At 32.6% G+C, this 22,711-nt stretch overlaps 2 protein-coding genes across 3 annotated transcripts; both read right to left on the reverse strand.

Annotated features, from left to right (window-relative positions):
* Positions 1-728: 728 nt before the first annotated feature.
* On the reverse strand, positions 729-1,976 carry LOC131926914 (general transcription factor II-I repeat domain-containing protein 2A-like; the record flags this gene model as incomplete). The annotated part of the gene is made up of 2 exons (XM_059282504.1): positions 1,364-1,976; positions 729-868 (listed from the first exon to the last, which is right to left on the reverse strand). Coding segments are annotated over exons 1-2 (753 nt in total), but the record flags the coding sequence as incomplete, so codon positions are not given.
* A 5,257-nt stretch (positions 1,977-7,233) lies between these two features.
* LOC131926915 (phosphatidylinositol 3,4,5-trisphosphate 3-phosphatase TPTE2) lies at positions 7,234-22,510 on the reverse strand. 2 transcript variants are annotated; one of them, XM_059282507.1, is made up of 15 exons: positions 22,452-22,510; positions 20,828-21,146; positions 20,331-20,537; positions 19,916-20,041; positions 19,294-19,460; positions 18,759-18,823; positions 18,571-18,631; positions 18,130-18,211; positions 15,410-15,560; positions 14,192-14,272; positions 13,525-13,630; positions 13,101-13,198; positions 12,032-12,127; positions 11,471-11,544; positions 7,234-10,920 (listed from the first exon to the last, which is right to left on the reverse strand). In XM_059282507.1, exons 2-15 carry the CDS (start codon positions 21,046-21,048, stop codon positions 10,812-10,814), a joined length of 1,644 nt encoding a protein of 547 aa, XP_059138490.1. In that variant the 5' UTR covers positions 21,049-21,146; positions 22,452-22,510; the 3' UTR covers positions 7,234-10,811. The 2 variants fall into 2 exon arrangements, with proteins under 2 accessions (XP_059138490.1, XP_059138488.1); XM_059282505.1 differs by lacking the exon at positions 22,452-22,510 and adding an exon at positions 22,130-22,213.
* Positions 22,511-22,711: the final 201 nt, after the last annotated feature.

The raw sequence follows: 22,711 nt of genomic DNA on the forward strand, positions 1-22,711 counted from the left end.
AACTTTTAAACGACAACACTTTATTTTTATTTTATAACGTTGCTTATTAAGTAAAAATAATCTTATATAATATAATTCCTCACTACTTGAAAAATCTGTGGTTTAACAAATTTTTCTTATACTGTTACTTTGCCTCAATGGGTAGGGTGTGATGTTAAATATCACCCACTGAAGTAGCACAGGCTACAACAGGGGTCGGCAACCTTTTGGGACTGAAGAGCCAAAAGTCAAAATTTTCCAGGTTTTAAAGAGCCGCCATACTTTTTATTACAATGTTATGGTATTTGATTAATTAATGTTAGGTATATGCATTTGATTTTTTATTTAAAATAAAGAAATAGCTTTAAATGCGAAACAATCTTTATTCTTATAAGTACATACAAAGCAAAGTATATTAGCTAGCTGTGATAGAATAAAATAATTAGTAATCAAAGAATGTAACTGTAATTTTAGAATAATATTTTACAATAATTACATCAATGGGAGCATTGGCCTTGCATGACTTTTGAAAGTTTGGTTAAATCTGGCTCATAACTTGTTGTTTTCAGTTTCAAGCACGCCTCCAGATTTGTATTTGTAAGTTGGCTTCTTACTTTTATTTTGATTATATTCATGCAAGAGAACGCTTGCTCGCACGAATATGTGGACCCGAAGATCGTCAGCACTCCAAATGCCAACTTTTTTACCTCACTGAAAGATTCTAACAGACTATACCATGCTTCAAATACCAGTGTCTCAACTCGCGGCATTTCTTTAAGAGATGTCCACTTGTGCAGCTTAACATGCATGCTTTTCTGGACCTCCAACTCTTCCAACTTGCTCTTGAGTTCTGTAAACTTATCACTCCACAAATGTTTGGTTCTCAAATCTAGGAGTTGCATTTGAGGCAAACCAGCATCAATTTTAAATGGTTCAATGTTGATCTCATTTGTATTTGTGTTGAAAGGATATACAATGAAAGCCAGTGTACTTGGGCTCGTTTTGAATTGCTCAAATCTTTCAGCGAATCCATCCTTCATTTTGCTTATGGTAACGCTGAAGTATTTGGTGTCAATAGTTGCATTATTTTCATCGCGATATTGCTTAAGATTTTCGAAATAAAGTAATTTGCCGCTCTCCATATCTTCGACAAAGACAACTAATTTGTTTTCGAAACAAAGCACTTCTTCAAGCAAAGCATATGCGGGGTTTCCCTTCCCTTGGAGTTTTACATTTAGCTCGTTTAATTTCTTTGTGATATCCACCATGAAGTAAAATATTTGCAGCCATGTGTCTTCTTTTAATTATGGATGGACAATGCCTTTTTCATTCAAGAATGTTTCTATTTCACTCAAACAAGAAGCAAAACGTTTCAATACGTTACCCTTGGAAAGCCAAAGAACTTTATTGTACATAAGTAGGTCAGAATAATGGCTTTCTAATTCTTCAAGAAACTCCTTAGACTTGCGATGGTAGAGAGCTTTAGCCAAAATGCTGTTACTGATCTTAATAACCAAGTCCATGACCTCAACCATTTCTGTCGGAAATGTTCGGGCACAAAGCGCCTCTTGATGAACTATACAGTGAAACGTTAAAATTTCGCGGTTTATTTTCTGCCGAAGAATTGTTGTAACACCGTTATGTATTCCGGTCATAATTCTGGCTTCATCTGTTGCTATGGAAACTATTTTATTTATATCGATGTCATAGTCCTCCAGGCAGTTTTGCACAGCATCTGCTATGTCTTCTCCACGAGTTTGCCCTGAGAGCGGCAGCAAACCTAGCAGTTCTTCTTTAGGACCTTGGGACGAAATATACCTGGCGAATAGGGTAACGTGTGCCGTGTCTCTTATGTCGCAAGACTCATCCATAGCAAGTGATGTAGCAGAAGCCGACTGAATGTTTTCCACATGCATGTGTGTTATATTTGAAGACATTTTAGAAGTTCTATCTTGTACTGTTTTAGCAGACAAAGGCAAATCTTTGATTTTCTTCATGATTTCGGTTTTGATTTTGAAATCACGAAACAGTTCTTCAGCTCCAACTATGAAACAATCTTTGACGTAATCACCATCTGTGAATGGTTTCCCTCTTTTTTGCAATTTGTAATGATATCGCGAAGCTTGCCAGATTGGCATTACTTGAAGATTGCGTCCAGTAGTTGAGCATAGAACTGGACTGTTGTTTTTGTTTTTGAAGCTCTTTGACAGCTTTTTTCCGTGCCTCACTGGTTGGATATTGAACAGCGAATCGGGCATGTTTTGTAGTGAAGTGTCTCTCCAAATTTGACTTTTTATTGTGCGCAAGTTTTTCTTGGCAAATGAGACAAGTCGGCAGACCATATGTGTTGCATATGAACGCAAACGACTCGGTCCAATCCTGATTAAATTCTCTATTTTCTTCTTCAATTCGTCTCTTCTTTCTATCAGATGACATACTGGTGGCGGGGTTAAAATAAAGAGTTTTAAAATGTTATTGAGCATCTAAAACTGCGTTAATAAATCATTAAGTAAATAGTTGATTTTGTATATTGCTAAAAAAAACCTTTTATTAAATGTTAAAGCGTATAGAAAAGTATTGTACCTCCAGGCAGAATCGCTTTTTTAAAAATTTAAATCATCCTTAGAAGTATTTTTTGTCTTTCTATACCATGTTTACTGAATGTCACTGTAACAAAATAAATAAGTATACGAAAGAAATAAAATGTTCTTGTACCTATGGACGTTCGAAGGTACAAGAATAAGAATGATTGTCCAGCGGTCCAACAAGGGTATTTTCAGAAACTTCCACGTGTAAAATAATTTGACATGATGAATATTCAAAACAGACAATACATTTAAAAAGCTGAACACATATAGTTTATAATATAATACTTATCATAACAGCGTGAAACAAACAGAATATGCAGTACATCATAACTATGAAAATATTTACCTCAAAACAATAACGCCAGATATTACATACACAATTGAATGAAGTGTGTCAATATCAACAATATTTAATAGGAAGTACTTTGGAATAGGGAGGTTTTATTGTTTAAATTTATTATTATATCTTTCATTACAGAGTGTTGTAAAAGGCTTGCCGTCTGACATGCCCCATACCAAGCGACAATCAGCTGTCCGTAAACCGTATACTCTCTACTCCACCTATTCTCACTGTTCTGTGCTGAGTGTTTTTATCCTGTTTAAAGTATTTTCTGCAGTATACTATTTTTTTTAATGAGTATAGAAATTGAAATAATTTAATGATTAATATTTGAGCATTGAACCCGAGAGCCGCACTTTGACATCAAAAGAGCCGCATGCGGCTCGCGAGCCGCAGGTTGCCGACCCCTGGGCTACAAGACATGCAATAAAAAGTTGATGTACTATAACTATGAGCAATCTCTCAGCGTGTAGGTCCCAAGATCAACAAAGAAAAGACAAGTGATGAGAATTAACATTAACCAGGAGGCCCCAGTAACAATAGACGGAAGCAGGTAAATGATGTGCAAGAGTGGTGTGCAAATAAGAAGGAGGAAATGGCGCTGGGTGGGACACACGCCGCTTGAGTGGAACACCCAGGGAAAGCGGAAAAGATGGCGCCCAAGACAGACCTGGAGGCGGAGTCCCTTTAAGAACTGAAGCCAACAGGGATGTCTTGGGAGTTGACAAAATTAATAGCAGGGGATTGGATGAAATGGAAGGAAATGGTTGAGGCCCTATGTTCCATAAGGAGCAAAGAGGACCAAGTCAAGAAGTGTACTGCTTAAAAGGGCTGACCCTGGGAGATAACACACAAACGATCAATGACGCTTTTGTTGAAAGATCCTGGCTTTATGGCATATGCTGCTAATTCGTATACGGCCAATTCATTAACGTCAAATCCATACACGGCCTATAGCCCTAAAACAAATGGAAACAAATAATAATAGGTTACATATCTGAATACACTACCATGTGTAGGCTAACATAAATACACAGGTGTCTTTAAATAGAAGTTTCCTTACCTAAACATGTTATACAAAAGCGTCGCTAGACTAATTGAGCTTATGTTAGTTAACGCGATCTAGCGCTACTATTTAAATATCCTGATAATATTCATGAATGTTCCACGTATATATATATATATATATATATATATATATATATATATATATATATATATATGAGGGCCCCCAAAAAATTTCAGCATCCGCCCCTGCTGCGAAAGGCTCACTAATGTGACACGCCAGGTGCTGGTCAATATCAAAGCTGATATAATTGAAACTTATTATAACTTAAATATAAAAATTTAAAACTTCTGAATTCAAGAAAACGGTGTTGTCTCTCCGTAGTTTGGTTATCAGACCTAACTCGCAGTCTTTGCACGCTGAACCATTCTAACCATGATTCTAATTTAAATTTAAACGAACAGTTTCTAGATTGATCAACCAAATCAGATTAGAACCCTTAGATATACCATTATACAATATGTAGGCCTACATCAATCTTCGCACATACAAATCAATCTTTGCACATACAGATCAATCTTTGCACATACAGATCAATTTTTGCACATACAGATAAATCTTTGCACATACATATCAATCTTTGCACATACAGATCAATCTTTGCACATACAGATAAATCTTTGCACATACAGATCAATCTTTGCACATACAGATAAATCTTTGCACATACAGATAAATCTTTGCACATACAGATACATCTTTCCACATACAGATAAATCTTTGCATCCCTACAGATCAATCTTTGCACATACAGATCAATCTTGGCACGTACAGATCAATCTTTGCACAAACAGGTCAATCTTTGCACATACATATCAATCTTTGCACAAATAGATCAATCTTTGCACATACGGATCAATCTTTGCATCCCTACAGATCAATCTTTGCACATACAGAACAATCTTTGCAAATACAGATCAATCTTTGCACATACATATCAATCTTTGCACATACAGATCAATTTTTGCACATACAGATAAATCTTTGCACATACATATCAATCTTTGCACATACAGATCAATCTTTGCACATACAGATAAATCTTTGCACATACAGATCAATCTTTGCACATACAGATACATCTTTGCACATACAGATAAATCTTTGCACATACAGATAAATCTTTCCACATACAGATAAATCTTTGCATCCCTACAGATCAATCTTTGCACATACAGATCAATTTTGGCACGTACAGATCAATCTTTGCACAAACAGGTCAATCTTTGCACATACATATCAATCTTTGCACAAATAGATCAATCTTTGCACATACGGATCAATCTTTGCATCCCTACAGATCAATCTTTGCACATACAGAACAATCTTTGCAAATACAGATCAATCTTTGCACATACATATCAATCTTTGCACATACAGATCAATCTTTGCACATACAGATCAATCTTTGCACATACAGATTAGTCGTCGCACCTGTTCATCAATCGTTGCATCTGTGGATTGATCGTTGCAACTTAAGATTAATCACGCAGCTTTAGATCAATCGGTGCATCTTTGATCAATAAATATTCATGAGATACTCGAGGTTCGATCATCACCGTTCGATCCAAGGAGAAATAATGAAGTGAACAAAATCGATACATTGATTTTATGCGGGGTTTATAATTGATCATCCATCGCGTCCATTGTTTCATTATTTATTTTTTGTCAATTAATGCCAGATTCATGCCAGGGTTTAAATTTATTTCATCCGGAAACGCTTTCTTGAATTTTAATTTTTGTTATTTTTTTTTTTAGTGTTTTCCCTCATATTTTACTTGCTAAAAATAAAATTAAAACAGGCTCATGCTATCAAATAGTATTTCTTACAATAACTATCCTTACCATACTAAATTAACCTAAGTAAAAGAGAGCAACAACGTTACGTTTATCAACCCAATTTAGATTGAAACCGTTGTATTGCTGACTTAAAGATTTTACTCCAACCCTAAACAAGCAACAGCCTATCGACAGGGGTACTAAAGCCTGCAAATGGGGGATGGATGGGACACGCCCAGAGAACCACATCGCGAGGATGGCGTCAGACTGGAGCCCTCAGGTGAACAAAAAGTCGGCCGACCAGAGTTACTTTCAGGCATCTCTTCGGGAGGGGGGGGGGCGAGCGAAATGGAATTTACATAGAATATATTTTTAACAGTGACCGCCCCCCCCCCACCTGGAAATTATTTTTTAGTCCGCCCCCCCCCCTCCAATTCCAAGTCCCCCCCCCCCCCCCTGGGAGAAAAAAGTCAGCAAGGGCTGTAGGGCTTACATAGATAAAGCTGCCCACCCTCTCTAACGCCTCCCCCCCCCTTCCCCACGTGGCGGTTATAAAAGAAGTCAAAGGCTACTGCTAACATGGCATCGCGTGCGAATGTAAAGTAAACTTTGGCCCACTTGGTACTGCCATCCAGTGCAATCTACACCCCCTTGTAACGCCTTTGAAATTTAAAAGACCTAAGGAGAAAAGGTCTAAGTATTTATAACTCAATTTAGCAAATTGAGGGCGGCGTGGTCGAATAGCAAAGTGTACGCCACCCCAAAGTCCCGAGTTCGAATCCGGGTCTCGAGCCCGTTAGAGTCCTTGAGTCCACCCAGCTCAGATGGGTACCTGACTCGGCGACTGAGTATAGTGATGGGCACACTTTCCCTTCATATGCCGGGGTCACAGTAACAGGTGCACCCTACTTCACGTGCACCATGACTATCAGGTTCGAAAGGGTACTTTAACTTTTTTAAATTAGCTAATTAGAATTATTGTATAATTACTTCATTCAAAAAATTTGATCTATATTCTCCGTAACTATTTTATTCTATGTTATTGTTTTTCCCAAAATGTATTATTTAGACAAAAAAAATTACAAAGTAAAGGCGAAATAAATATTTATTTACATCAAAATATTCCACAAAATGAATACCATACACAGTTGAATTAAAACGTGGGAAGACAAATGAAGGGAGGGTAGCAAATAAATTGTGTGAACAACATCCAAGAGTTGTTTTTCTTGTTTTTTTTGTTTTGATTTGTTTGGTCTCCAGAATCATTTGGTTGTTTTTTTTAAATCATGTTTCTGTTTTTTTTTTATAATCCAAAGAATATGTGTACAGAATTATTACTTTAAAATATTCTGTTTTTGACACATTTTTAAATTTTTATTTAAAATTGATATAATTAAAAAAAGATGTTCAAAAGGTGATATATAAAATGAACTATAAACTTTCTACATTAGCTTCTTTTTGAGAAAAAAAAAAAAAAAAAAAAAAAAAAAAGGTTTTTAGGCCTCATTAAAAGAACAGCATGAAAAGAATGTATTTCATCACATTACTGTGAGGTATTAATTATATTCAAATATTTATCTTTTTAAAATTAGTTTACAATTAGCAATCAAGTATTAAAAAAAATACCTTTCTGTGTATACCAACAAAATAATCAACCTCTACTATAACTTATTTATATTTTGTAATAAAACTTTGACTGTAAAATTGAAAATAGAAAGCAGAGAATAGTTTCTTTAAAAAAAAAAAAAGAAAAATGCTTATTATTGACCAATCAGAATGCAGCTCAAGGATTTAATTCAACACAATTTAGAAACATTCAGCAAGACATGAGGGATAACTCTAGGTGCCGCAAGGATAGTGTTTAGGTGAAAAATTAAACTTATGGTAGAAGTCTGGAATAAATACATTTCTTTAACCCTTTCAGTACTAAGTAACCTCTCAGAAACAGCTGTCAGATAATACATTATTTCATTTAAGACTAAAATTACATCCAAAGTTCAATTTCTCTGATAATTTAAGCTCAACATCTATACTACAATATTAATTTGCTCAGTTATCCCATGGCAATCAAAATCGTAGTAAAAGCTCCCAAATAACAATCACTTCTAAAACATGTATCAGTTATACTATTATCACATTTATAAATTATCATTCTAATTATTACTGTAACAATTATATCATTTTTGCACATATTATGTTAAAGGTATTAAATGTCCCATGGCATTCAAAATGGTAGTAAAAGGTCCCAAAAAAAACAATTATTTTTAAAACATGAATCAGTTATACTATTGTTACTGTGATAAACTGTCATTCTTATTATTACTGTTGCAGTTATTGATGTCAGTCTTATGTGAGTTATGTTGAAGTAAATACAACATACAAAAAGTAAAACAGAGGTATCTCCACAATTGTGAATGTTGTAACCAACTACGGGAGCAGAAGGGTTATTTTCACCGTACTTTATTCTCTCAACCAGGCAATAATTATATTATAAATCAACCACATAAAATATACTTAAAAAAGCAAAAGGAAACCATTTTTTAAAAAAAAATCATGTAAAAAAAAATCATTCTTTAAAACCACATTTTAAAAGAAACATTGCAGGCATGTATAATCTTTATCTGAAACCTCAATAAAAAAAAGTAATCTTAATGTGTTAACCCAATCCATAAACAAAACTGTAAAGTTTAAGGTGAATTTAAACTTCTCAGAGAAAATAAGTATCAGGGGTGTAAAATGTGCATTTAACATTAGGTCGAAAGTTTTAAAACAAAAAAATGTTGTTTTAAAAAGTAAAATTATTAAACAACCATTATCTAGCTTATGAAGAGCTTAACTTTAAAAAAAGAAAACAAATATTGCAACCAAAAAAATTAATTGAACATGCTTATAGAGTATTATTATTCTTAAATGCTTTCAACACAAACAATAAAATGGGGAAATTTTGGACCAGAATATTTTGTGATGTAATAAAAAATATATTAGTGTATTTGAAACACAATCACAATGGGGAAAAATACACAAGTTATATACACAATTGAGAAAAATGATGGTAAATTATGATATTACAAACGTCATTAATAATATGTAATTGTGCATAGTATCATCTGTTGAATAAGTTATATATATTACAAAACAAATTATTAAATCAGAAAACAGCATGCACATTTAATCATTTTGCAGGGATCAGATAAAATGTTTTTAAAATTTTGTGAAATTTTTTTCTGAGAAACTATTACTGCCACAAATTATCAAGACAATCTGTGATGTTATTAAAGCTCTTTGACAGCCTTTGAAAAGTTTCATGTCACTTATTTGGCAACACTTGCAACTTTCCTTCAAGACTCAAAACAACCTGCATTGTGACAAGGATTTAAAAGTGACCACATTGAGTGCAGTTTGAAGAAAAAATAACATTGGAATTATTGCATTACTTGTTTTCATTATTGTAAAAACTGGCATATAATAAACCAAAACCTGCTTTCAAATTAAATTTAAATACTTTTTTTTTAAAATCTTGTTTAACTTTTAACTACACGTTATACCAAATGAAAGGAAAAAGCAATCTTTCAGATTTAAATACTCTTCAAAAATATCACAAAACAAGTTTGATAATTTTTATCACAATGTTAAACTATTTCATTTACCTGATACTGATATACAGGAATGCTCAGAAGATTATTAAGTGGAAAAAAAAACATAAATACAAGCATTCTGTAAAAATAATGTTTACATTTTTTAAAAATATAAAAAACAAATTTTGTAAAACCGGATATTACTGATTACAAAAAACTATTGCACACATTGAATACAGTATAACGAGAGTGTATCTGACCAGTTTTGAAAGCATTCTTAAGTTTAAAATACATTTAATACTTTTATTTTTAAATACAGAAAATTGTTCAGAACTTATATAAAATTTTACACACAATAGAATTGATGGCCTACTGCAAGAGTTAAATTATTGCAAGTTCAGCTACTACTTTTACTTCTGTTTAATCTTTGTTTTTTATTTGATTCAGCTGTATGTGGCTTAATTGAACACAAAATGATTTGCATAGCAAACATTTCATTTAGTCATGAATTATATAGGAAATATTATGGGACTAACTAACTGTAAAAACCTTTTTAAGACCTGGTAGATTTAACGTGACTCATTTTTAAGAAAAGATAACGCATGTGACTGACTTAATGGACAGGGGGACTATTTTATAGGACTTATGGTTAGAGAAAAAATTGAGCTCTTCTATTGAATATTTACAGTAAAAAGCTAAATTTCATAGTGGGACTTATGAAAACTGTATGATTATTATTATTAGAAAAAAAATTGTAGAATAATGACATGATTGTCCATTTTTCTTCAAAATTACTTTGTAAGTGCCAATGTCCAACTTCTTAAAAAAATTTCCTAAAATTTAATAATGTTCATCTTTCTGTAATAATACTTTCTAAGCATTATTGTCCATCCTCATGAAAAGTTTCAAAACATTAATGTTGATCTTTCTTCAAAAATATTTTCTAAACACTGAATGATTTCAGGATATACAAACAACAGTGCATTAAATATGAATATTCATTTAATGAAGACTAGTATATTTGTTCCATTTTCCTATTATTATGTACAGAATTACTGGCCAAAGCACACACTGTATAAAATTAAAAACACAAAAAAATTATAGTAAAAAAAAAAGGAAAATTACAAATTGTAAGTTTTCATCAAAAATAAAATTACACAAATTAAAGAAAACATGTATAATTCAAATTAATACCAAAGAGGCTGAAAAATGTGCTGTCTGTTCTTTAGAAAGTAATTGTGCGATGGTATAAATGACATGACTTTAAAAGCTTTGAAAAAAATGACAGTGGTTTAGAATTGCTTTACTAGATATCAAACTGCTTCTTTCTTCAGCATTTTCAAAATTCAGCTCTCAAAGAGGCTGAAAAATGTGCTGTCTGTTCTTTACAAAGTAATTGTGCGATGGTATAAATGACAAGACTTTAAAAGATTTGAAAAGAAATGACAGTGGTTTAGATTTGCTTAACTAGATATCAAACTGCTTCATTCTTCAGCATTTTCAAAATTCAGCTCCACTCCAAAGTTTTCACGGAAAACATTATGAGTTTTACTCTTATGTGGATTGTCCAGTTCATCCCTTGGAATGTACAATCTAAAAAAATAATTTAATGTTAAAATAATGACACTGGGACAGAAAATAAACAGAAATTATACAAAGAAAATGTAGAAATAATGGAATATGAGTTAAATGTGAGAAAGATGTAATATTTTGAAGAAAAAAATTTGGCGTTTCAACTGCTTAAATTCAGTGTATTACAAAGTCTAGTACAATATTATAGCTTTTTATAATTTAAAACAAAAATAGTTTTAGATATGAATTTGTATACCACTTTTTTCAAACATATACCTCCAAAGAATGTGTAAAAATCTACTGTAAGGTATAGAGCTAATGTATTATATTTATGTTTTAAAAAATTTTCCTCCTTAAAACTACTGATGAGTTTTATAGCAAGGTGCATCTTGTAGAACAAAAATTACAATATATATTATATATTTATATATATAATTATATATTTGTGCTTACCACTAAACCAGTTATATATTTGTGTTTACCAATGCACCAGTTATATATTTGTGCTTACCACTGCACCAGTTATATATCTGTGCTTACCACTCCACCAGTTATATATTTGTATACATACCGGTTATCTTCTATGAATGAGGTGTAGAACCAAAAGTAGAATGGACACTTGTCATAACCTATGGGTATCTTTTTCTGTTTTAAAAAAAACCTTAGGTTAAACATTTTAGAACAGTTCAAGTTAGAGTAGTTTTAGAGTTAACATTGAATGTAAATACCATCTAACTTTTTTTTTTTACAACTTGTGGCTTTGTTTGTAAAAAACTTTATTAAGATATGATCACAAGTGAAATGTTAAAATTAAAATTTCAAATTAGTGTAAATTACAACAGTAGTGTATTACCATTTTATTGCAGTATGATTAATTAGCTTTTATTAAGTATTATGATGACAATCACAGAGCCCAACAAAAATTGTTTCTTATAAATGTAACAACTCTAATTTTATACAAAAATATACAAACTTACGCTATTAGTCTTAACCAACAATAATTTCTTCTATACATATAAAAATTTTAAGTTTACATAAAAATATACAAACTTTCGCTATTAGTCTTAACCAACAATAATTTCTTCTATACACATGACGATCCTAAGCTTACATAAAAAATATACAAACTTACGCTGTTAGTCTTAAACATGATCTTGATATCACCATTGATGTTGGGGCAGTTTTTCAAGTTGGTGACAATGCTGTCACTATCTGTATACTTCAACACCTATCAAAAACATATCAAGTTAAAAATATAATTCATTTAATAAAAGAATTCTACTTTTACTAAATCTACTACAGACTTTATAAAAGTAGTAATTTTTGGGTACATTATATAAAAAAATCATAGTAAGAAATTTTTACAAAATCTATCATTAACTTTTTGATAGATATATTTTAGTTTGTCTAGTTAATATATGTTTTCCAATATTTATGTTAATGCAAGCATCTGTAAAAACATGTTTTTTGACAACTTCTCATCAGTGACTTATCTATAATATAAGCCGCGAGGTAGTGTGTCAGTCCGTCATCGCTATAGGCGCGGACACCCAGGTAAACGTGTAGTTTGGCGGCGGTCTAGATGACGACCGAGTTCGGGGAGGAGAGATATCTGGACGGACATTCGTGAGAGCGTCGGCACTCAATTTCTTTTTACCATAGCTTCATTTTCGTGAATTCCATGTTCGCACCAAAGTTCTACAGACACCTGCGCGCAGCACAGTGCGCTGAAGGAATATCCGCCCTAATGTGGGGACCCCCATATGCGCGCAGCACGGTAAAAACTGAATATTCGCCCCAATGCGGGGACTCGCACCCGCGCGCAACGCGGTAAATTTTGAGCTGCACTAAAAAAATATCCACCCCTAAGCGGAGAGCCCCATCTGCGCGCAGCGCTGTAAACTCTGAGGTAATATCCATATCCACACTGTGGCGAAGCACGGGCATATGCACAGCGCAGTGCACTGAAGGAATAGAATGATTCAAATGATAAAATGGCGGAGCACGGGTATGCAGCTAGTACTTGCATAAACATCTACTTTGATGAGAGAGCTTTGTTTTCAAATTATTTCCATAGAAACACTGTTGGCTCTCACTAGCAAATGACACAACCATTTACAAAAACTTTACTTGATTACTTTTATAATTAAGATCAGACATAAAGATGCTAGTAAACAGGACAGAGAAAAAAGTATTTTTACCTCACAGTTTGATTGAGTGCCTAAATTGCATTCAAAAATTAACAATCCATCCTGGCGCAGTTCCATGAATAGGTCACTGCCATCACCATTACCAACGGCTGCAGTGAATGAAAATGTTAGAATACATCAGAAGGGTAGGTCTACATATTGGTCAAATTATTTTTTACTTTATAATACTTGTATGCCGAGGTCATTAAAACAGAATAACTCTGCTTCATCTGTTATTTGTGTCTAGCTCCTGTCTCTGGCACACGACACCTGGTTTATATATGGGTGTGGGAAGGAAGGTGGGGTGGTTCAGTTGTGGGTGACCTATGGTTTTGAGATAAGGTGACTTTCCAGCAACAAATGCAGGTGCAGCATCAAAACCAAGCTTGAGTTACAAAATTTTTGTTGAAAAAAAAAACTTCCATCCTCTACTTACAATTTATTCCTGTAATCTTAATTGAATTCAACTTCAAAACTTTTTTAGGGGGTAGTTGTCGGTTGTATTCGTTTTTCAGTTTTTCATAATATTCCACATATCGGCTCTGATTGGTAAATGATAAATAATTACAATAATTAGAAATCATTTACTAACAATAATTATAATATGGTCGAATGTTAGAGAGTTTGGTTGCAAGCACAAAGGTTTCAAGTTCGGATTTGTGACTGTAAGATGTCCCTGAGTTGCCCAGCTCTGATGGGTACCTGACTTACTTTGGTGAAAGTAAAGTCACTGGGGATAGTGCTGACCACACCATCCCTTAATAAGCCAAAGTCAAGAAACATATGAACTCTACTACATCTGCTCAATGGATCACTAGGTCAAAAGAAAAACTCTACTTTAATACTATTTATAAAATTATTTGTAACAATAATTAAGCTTGTAGTCAAGGCTAATAGATTAAAATCCTCAGGGTTTTACCTATAGAAAAATTATCAATTTGAAATGGCTACAAAACAAGTAACCACTTTTTTACCTGGAATAAAACTGTGTTGATTTTTTTTCTTGTTAAAAGTATAAGGGTTAACTTTAAAACACAAGAAAATAATGTAAATGTAAATATAAATTTTGACCCTAAAACAAAAATAGATTAGGTTTAACTTACCTGGCTAGGTGTTTCTACACCTTGGAAGGTACTTCCCTTGCTTAGGTCAGTTCTTCTATCACCAAAATACTCCAGACTTTCCTGTGAAAACAATGCAAATTCTAAATAAAGTGAGTTAAGTACCCTTTTCAAACCTTAAGGTCAGGTTAAGTATAGTACACCTGTAACAATGACCTCTAACGAGATAGTGTGGTCAGTATACTTTTCCCATCCGCCTTTACTTTCCCATCAGAGCTGGGTGGACTCTGTGTCGTCATATAGACTCGAACCCAACTCATAGAAAACTATAATTTATTTTATTTGTTTATTAAGTAGTTTATTAAAAAATGTTATTAAGTCCATAACTTTCCAGATATGCTAGTAGCCATTAACATGCTAGTAGCCATCAGAACTACATAGATCTATACCGTTTGCAATTGAGAAAAGCTATTGTAAATAAACCGGGAGTGATCTCCCCTAAACTTTCTCGAATATTCTAATATAACACTACAGGGGATGGCAACTCGGGATATAGACTTCTAGACATGATTTTTAATCCATTTTAAATACTCACATTTCTTAAAATAGAATATAATCTCATAGAAAAAAGAAATGCACACCAAGTGAACGCTAAATAAAAAAGCGCATAATAGTGCGCAATATTATTAGTACTTTATAAATTTACATGCGTTTTTTGAGAAATCGGAAATAGCGTAAATAAGTACTTCCGGTCAACGGAAATTACTCAAAATTTGACAGAAGGTAGAGAATTAGCTCTTTTACGTACATATCAAATTTCATTTATCTATCTGAAATAGTACTCAAGTTATAGGCTTTTGAAAAATTCAAAGTAGAAAAAGTACCACTTCCGGTTATCGGAATTCGCTCAAAAGTTGATACGGATCTACGATTTTGATAAAATACTTATATATGAAATTTCACCAGCCTAGCTGTAACGGTACTCAAGTTATCGTGTTTACACACGGACACACAGACACACACAGACATACGGACAAGATTGCAAAATTATGTTTTTCCGTATCAGTGAGGTGTAAAACGTCGAGATTTGTAAAAATCTCGATTTTTTTTTTTTGCACGATTACAATACTTTCTCTATACTACGTATATACGAGAAAGTAAAAAAGTCACAATAGCTACGCTTATTTAAATGGTTGGTGCTCTTTAAAATTATTTTTTAGAAATCATACATTTTTTTCATGATTCCCATGTTAATCTTACCTGTGCACTTTCCAGCAGTCCACAGTCAATTAGCCATGTACAGATAATAGTGCCTGTACGACCTTTGCCTCCCTTACAATGAATAGCAATCACATTTTGCTTGTCAGCAGCCATCCACTCTCTTGCATTGGCAGTGAAATCTAACATTTCTCTGGAAATAATTTAAATTTTATCTTATGAAATGACAGAAATGTTATAGATCTAGTTTTAAGAAAAAAAAAGTTAAATTTAATGTAAGGAAATCTAACATTTATCTGGAAATAATTTAAATTTGGTTATAAAATGAGAAAAATGTAATGGTTTTAAGAAAACAAAGCTAAATTTAATGTCAGGAAATCTAATTATCTGAAAAAAATATAATTTAATAATAGGAAATGTAACCATTTTTAGAAAAAAAGTTAGCAAAATTTTATATTTCTTTGAAAAAAAAATATGATCTTACCATATAGGCCTAGTTAAATTTAATGCCAAGAATAACATTTCTCAGAAGAAAATTTTAATTTACTATTAGGAATTCTAACATATCTCTGAATTTTTTAGCATTAGCAGCTAATTATAACAATTCTTTCATTGCATGTCATTAAAAAGTACAACCAAATATTTTTTTTTTAACTTAAGGGCATGGGCGGGTGTACTTTTCGTCATAAATCCACTAAATCATCGATTTCCCACTTTTACTTGATCTATACAGAATAACCATCGTTGAATCTAAAAATGACATTGTTATGACCCTAAAATTAGTATTTAATTATGAAAAACCGGGTTCAATGTAGTGTGTACAGGGTCTTTTGTTTAATTTTTTAGTAAAAATAGCAATTTTTCGACCTAGAAAAGTACTATTAGGCTTCGCGGAAACCTAATGTGTTTCATATCAATGGAAAGGCCGTGACCTCCTTTCTTTATTTGTTCTAAAATTAAATGACCAATCAAAATACCTATTTTAATGTGATTATTTTTCTACGTCATAAAGTTGTTTATTTTACTCAGTCGGGTTTTTCCGGTATGCAAATTTTTGACCTCAATTTTTTCATTGGCATACGGCGGCGGAAGCTAGTTAGCGATTGGTCGTTTCGCTTCGTAAGTAAACATTCCCTTAGTTTCAGCGCGTTGCTAAGTTTGATCTAGTTTTGTTTCTCTAAGCTTCTGTAAAATACTTACATTATTTTAACATATAATTATTTCAATTAAATATACTATTAACAGTTTAGATTAGTTTGTGTGAATTATCATAAGCAGTGAGGCGATTTAATTTGTTTCTCTTTCGATAATGCGTAGAACAAAACACTCGCTAAAAATAGATACACTACACACATCTAACTAATTTACTAAAGCTAGGGCACGTCCGAATGCAACTGATTGCAGCTACCTCCACTCAATCTAGCACTATTCAGACAAGCACTGGTGCAGATGTAATATGCACATTTACTAAGAAACTGCGGCAATGTAAGACACAGTTTTTACAGACAGAAGAAAGCACTGTTACATCTCGTACTGGTAGTACTAATTGTAAACCACAGCCATGCAGAATTATTGTCGACTGTGATTTGCTTCTTGATGTTATCAATACATGTGATGTAGTGGCTACTATTGATGAAAAAAGTGTAAAGGGTTTGCTTCAAGCATGGTGTGGCAGTAATAAAAATGTTGTAAACCGTAAGTATACAACTGCAAAAGAATCCAGAACAAGGCCTTTCACAATAAACAAAGACATCGTCTTATCATAATTGGCTTTAGACATGAGACCATGCAAAATATACTTCTGTTTCTGCGATAGCATAATTCAATTTTGGGCCCAGGCATGCTATGGCATTGCTGTCAAAAGAAGGAAACCATAGTCGAAGACTCAGTGAAGGACGCGAAAAAAGACGCCATGACAACAGCTTTACTACAACTCTAGGTAAAACAAAGAGCGCCAGAAAAAAATAAAACTAACAGCCGAACAAGCTCAGAAGGAATATATTCAGCAGCACCAAACTTCAGGCTATAAATGTGGTCGATTTTAGTGACATACAGCGATAAATTTTTATTTTTTGCAACTTTTTGTTCGTTTTTTGCGTTTTTCTCAGTTTGATGTTTTTTTGTACAATTGTTGAAATAACTTTGTTAATAATTATCAGAACTGAACTAAATTTGCTCCAGTTACTCTTTATATATGTTCAAATAAAACTGATAGAACACTTTTGGAATTTTTGTAAAAAAAAAATTTTTGTTGTTGAAATAGTGAAAAAATTGGACGAAATAATGAAATTTTTACAGTGATGTTTGAAAAAAAAAAGTAAAAAAAAAACCATTTTCTTTTTTGAAAATGTAATCTATCAGAAGTCTTAAACACATGTGTCTGCAGACTATATTAAGTTTTCATGAAATTTGTACAAACCATTTTTGAGTTATTTCCATTTAAAAATCGTCAATAAAATCCAATATGGCCGCCGTCACCATGGCAACGCAAGATTTAAAAAATTAAAAAAAATATTTTTATGCTTAACTCTTTGAGTTATAACTATTAGCCAAGTATTACATCTTTAGACTCGGAAATAAGAAAGTTGGTACTCATCACCCGCCCATGCCCTTAAGCATATTTCTAAAAGAAAGAAGTGCCTTGTATGACATTAAAAAGTAATATCAAACATTATTTTGAAACAATAATCAAATTTAATCTTTTAAAGAGGAGAATATAAATTTAAAAAAAAGGTACCCAAAGTAATTAAAAAACAGCTCACCTCAGCTTAGGCACATTGTGGTCATCAATATAAATTCTTTCAACATTATTGAAAAACAGATTCTCATCATAATCACGCTCACCTAACAGAAAAATAAAAACAATTAACACTTGTTCAAATGGGAGAGTATTAAAAAAAAATTAGCATACATATAACGCTCAGTTCAGAAGGCAATGGGGTAGCCAAGTGATCACTAGATTAACAAAATGTTGGTTGAAAGGCACTCAACATGGTACAGCATAAAAAAAATGTGTCACTATTCACTATTCCCTTAGTGGAGCCCCACAATTTAGTTGCATACTAAAATAATGAAGCCTTTAACTAGCAAAAGAAGAAAGTTCTTGTGATATTAATATACAAAGTGGTAGAAATATAAAACTACATTTTCAGTTAAAGAAATATTGCAGTTTAAATAATCATCAAGAAATATTTCCTACTTACTACATAAATTATAAATTCTGTAATGCTCTTTGTGTTTAGTATTAAAGAACCGAGCAACTTCCTGTGGAAACAAAAAAAAAACAACTGTTAATACTGTAGCTCAACTAATCCAAAACTGAGATTGTTTATAATGTAAACAATTATAAAACTAATGATAGATTTATGTAAAAAACTAGACCATCACTCACAGCAACAGGATTACGATAGAGCGCCATCATGCCCTTAGATGGGAATGACATAGCAATTACCCTTTCTGTAGAATAAAAATTATTATACATAAGTTTACAGTTGTTTAAAAAATGTTACATTTACAGCACTATTATTAACAAATTTAAATTAACCCATTCAAATATTGTAAAATGTTGGTACAAATGGTTTCTTCTTTGTTTTTAATTATAATTTTGGACCTGATTTCCTCCAACCTTTTATGCGCCTTATAGGCTATTGACTACAACTTCAGCCTGCTTTTCTTTTTGGATATGCTTCCAAAAAGAAATTGGTCATTACAAGAAACAACTACAAGGCAGCAGTTGTTTGATTTTGGAGTTGCTCCTAGAGGGTTGCTGTCCCCAGCTAACAAGCATCATCTGCCCGAGGGTTTGAACAGAGGGGTTTGAACCTGGGACTTTTTGGTTTAGCAACCATAAGCTCTAGTGACCAACTATGCTGACTCTTAAAAACAGCTACTTTATATGATCTTTGAACATGTATTTTTCAATAAACCTGTAATGTAGCAGAGGTCAAGGTCAAAGCCATCTTTTTGGTAGCGTCTTTTGTTCTGCGACACCATTTGCCTTGTTGCCCTGGCAACCTGCCTGTGCTGGACTATCATAATGTAAACAATACGTACAACCCTGATGGCCCGCACAACTCTGCCAATGACCACAAGCCTGGAAGAAATAAATCAAGAGAAATGTTCTAACTTCATTTGTTTCAGATTTGTTCCTGAAATTTGAACATGTATCAGATATAGAAGACTACTCTCTGTGTAAAATTGAAGTTGCCATTTCAAGCCTGGTGGTCCATGGGATAAGTGAAGTAGAGTTAACCTGTTTCTGGAATAGTGTGTTCAGCACTAAGCCCAGCTTCCCTTACTTTCCCTGACATGACTTAGTTACCCATCAGAGCTGGGTGCACTCCCTGTAGCTCTATTATGTTGACACCCACAATATTTTTAAAATGACACTTTTTAAGACTGGTTTTAAACAATTATTACACTAATAAAGTATTTAAAAGTATTGTTTCATTTATGAAGTTTCTAATAATTCCTTTTTATTTATGTTTGTTGTGTTGTTTTTTTTCTTATATAAATTGTTTAACAAACTGAAACAAAATTGTTACATACTGTGCCATTCTTCCAGATTCAGAGCAATCTGAAGATGATATTGCTAAGAAGACAACATCCACAATGAAGGAGACAAGAACCACCCCAAAATCTAAAATATCCAAAAAGTTGTAGAAAAACCTGCGCCTGGAAATTAGAAATACATAGTTGTATAAAAGCTATTCAAAAACAAAAAAATTCTTGTAACAAACTAGATTATTTTAGTAAAACATTTTTAAATAATTAAAATTATATCAGTGAAAAATAAGTCATTAACCTACAAGTAACCCTAATAATCTTATGATACTAATATGTTTTTTTAAATAGAGTATATTCTTTATTATAATTATATAGAATGCACACATGCAGACTAATATTAATCCTGTAATTGAGCTCATTATAAAAAAATATAAGGTATTACAAAAATCAATCTTACCCTTGCACAAATATTCTAGCACAAATTTCAATGAGAAAGTAAATCAGGATGATGTGTGAAATAATTTCAAGGGGCTGATCATTGTTAGCACAGTCGTACAAAGACAGATCTACAATAACTAAGGTGAAATCAAGGAGGATCACGATCACAGTAAATGCTCGGAAGAAAAAATTATCAACTATCCGCTGAACTTGCATTTGGACTTTCCTGAAAAGTACATGTAAAAATAAATTAGTTTATGCCTGTTACCACCATGCATAAGTAGGCCTACAGTTCACTTTATTTCTGAATAAAACTATACTTTGTTATAATAAGACAATACAAATATTTATAATGTTTTTGACAATAAAATTATACACACAATTGTAGAAGATTTTCTTATTGCTAAGAATCACAAGAGGTATTTGAACTGCAAATCACGATGTTTTAAAGTAAAGTAAATTGAACTATACATATTTTAGCATCACTGATAAGCTAATGCATTGTTGTTTACTTACTCTATATTAGTTTTAGGAGCATAAGGATCACCAGCAGGGTCAGATACATATTCTTTATTTTCAACACCAAAAATGGTGACTTTGCCCTCAGTTTCGATTTCAATCTGACTGTCCCTAACTCCTCCATCTCCTTTATCGTCTCCCTTCATTGATAACCTGTTATTTGTCTCCCCTGATGATTTCCCCACTCCGTTTTTGTCAAATCTTTCATATGATGCCATAGTGATCCCTGCTACTAGAGCATCTAGCGTTGGTGTGGAAGAGTGATGCTCTGAAAGACTCTGTCCTTTTTTTTTCAACCACTGTGATCGCCTTTCACCTGTTATTAGTAAACAATGCATTATGTAATATGTTGTAAAACACAGAAGTGAAGAACACAGAAATGAAGAGATGAAGTAGATTTTAACTGTTTTTTTTTTACTACAGTTGAAGTTATTGATTGCGTCGTCAACACAATTCCAGGCCACCTTTATTTTCCATGACTAAAGTTAGTAGTTATTAATTTGCTCTTTCATAATCATTGTCTTTCTGGTATCTCTTTGGGCCCCTTTCACACCCTCCAAAAGCACATTCACCTATGTCTGTCCATTCATTCCCCCCCCCCCCCTTTCCTGAATAAAATAGAATTTTTTATTTAAATAGAAAATATATACTAATTTAACCAGTGAAAATGTATGTGGCCCCATCCCCAGAAAGTATGTTTCAAGTGCTATATTTAATTAATAAATAATAATAAACTACTAATATTATTAGACCAATACTGCCCTATTATACTATACATATTAAATTAATTATTAATTAATAAACAAGAAATTCAGAATTGATTAACAACATAATTAAATTCATGAATTAACTTAATTAATTAGGAAATTGGTAGGCCTAATGGGCCTAATGTGTACTAGTAAATATTATTATATAGGCCCCCTAGGCCCTACACATTATAATTTATTAATGAGTCATTATGAGTAATTTGGAAATTTCACTAATTACTAATTTTAACTTTAGGCCTAGGGCCTACTAATTATAATTAGGGCATAATTATTAATTTAATTAAATAATTAGTTTAGGCCAGGCGTAGGCCTAGAGTTAACTAGAGTAAGTAGAGATGTAGAGATCTAGTAAAGTAATTAAAAAAATCATTCCAGTGAATAATAAAGTGGGCTTATCATGGCTATGGCTTAAAAAAAAAAAAAAAGCAAAACCTACAATAAGAAGAAAAAAGTAGAGAAGTTGTTAATTTAGTATTTAGGGCTATATACTATATAGTATATAGATCTATATCTATAATTATAATTACTGTACCTTAGCATTTCAATTTAATTTTTTTGTTGTTGCTTTAGGCCTTAGGCCATTAATTACTAGACCTTATTATAAATTATAAGATAAGGCTTATACTACAAATTTTTGGGGGCGTTTCCTTACACAGTCAAATTTTTAACAACCGCTGTAGACTACAACAAGTCTGAGCTCTAAACTCAAGTTATCTTTGGAATATTAAATTAATATGGCAATTCTTTTCCTGGGCCTAAGAAAAGCTAAGCAGAAATAATAAATGGAAAGATGTCCTTAATTATTTGGGAATAAAACTAATATCTGTTTTTGATTTTGAAATAGAATGTCTCACGTTTATATTTTTTCCACGTTGTTTGCGACAGACACAATTTGACCTTTCACCGGGTCGAGTTTACATTTGTAAGAATGGAGATCATTGGTGCAAAATGCTCTGGTACTATTCCCCCCCCCCCCCTTTCCCGTTGTGTAAACGTTAGGCCTACTAAGTCTACTATGATAGAAATAGATAGGCCTACAATGTAGTTTTAATTTATAAACATCTTTACCGCATTGTTTGAGTTTAATTAATGATGTAGGCATACTCTTTCCTCC

This window comes from Physella acuta, unplaced genomic scaffold (assembly GCF_028476545.2).
Source record: "Physella acuta isolate Inbredline_101_S28 unplaced genomic scaffold, ASM2847654v3 ptg001350l, whole genome shotgun sequence".
In the NCBI taxonomy this organism is placed as follows: Eukaryota; Metazoa; Mollusca; class Gastropoda; family Physidae; genus Physella; species Physella acuta.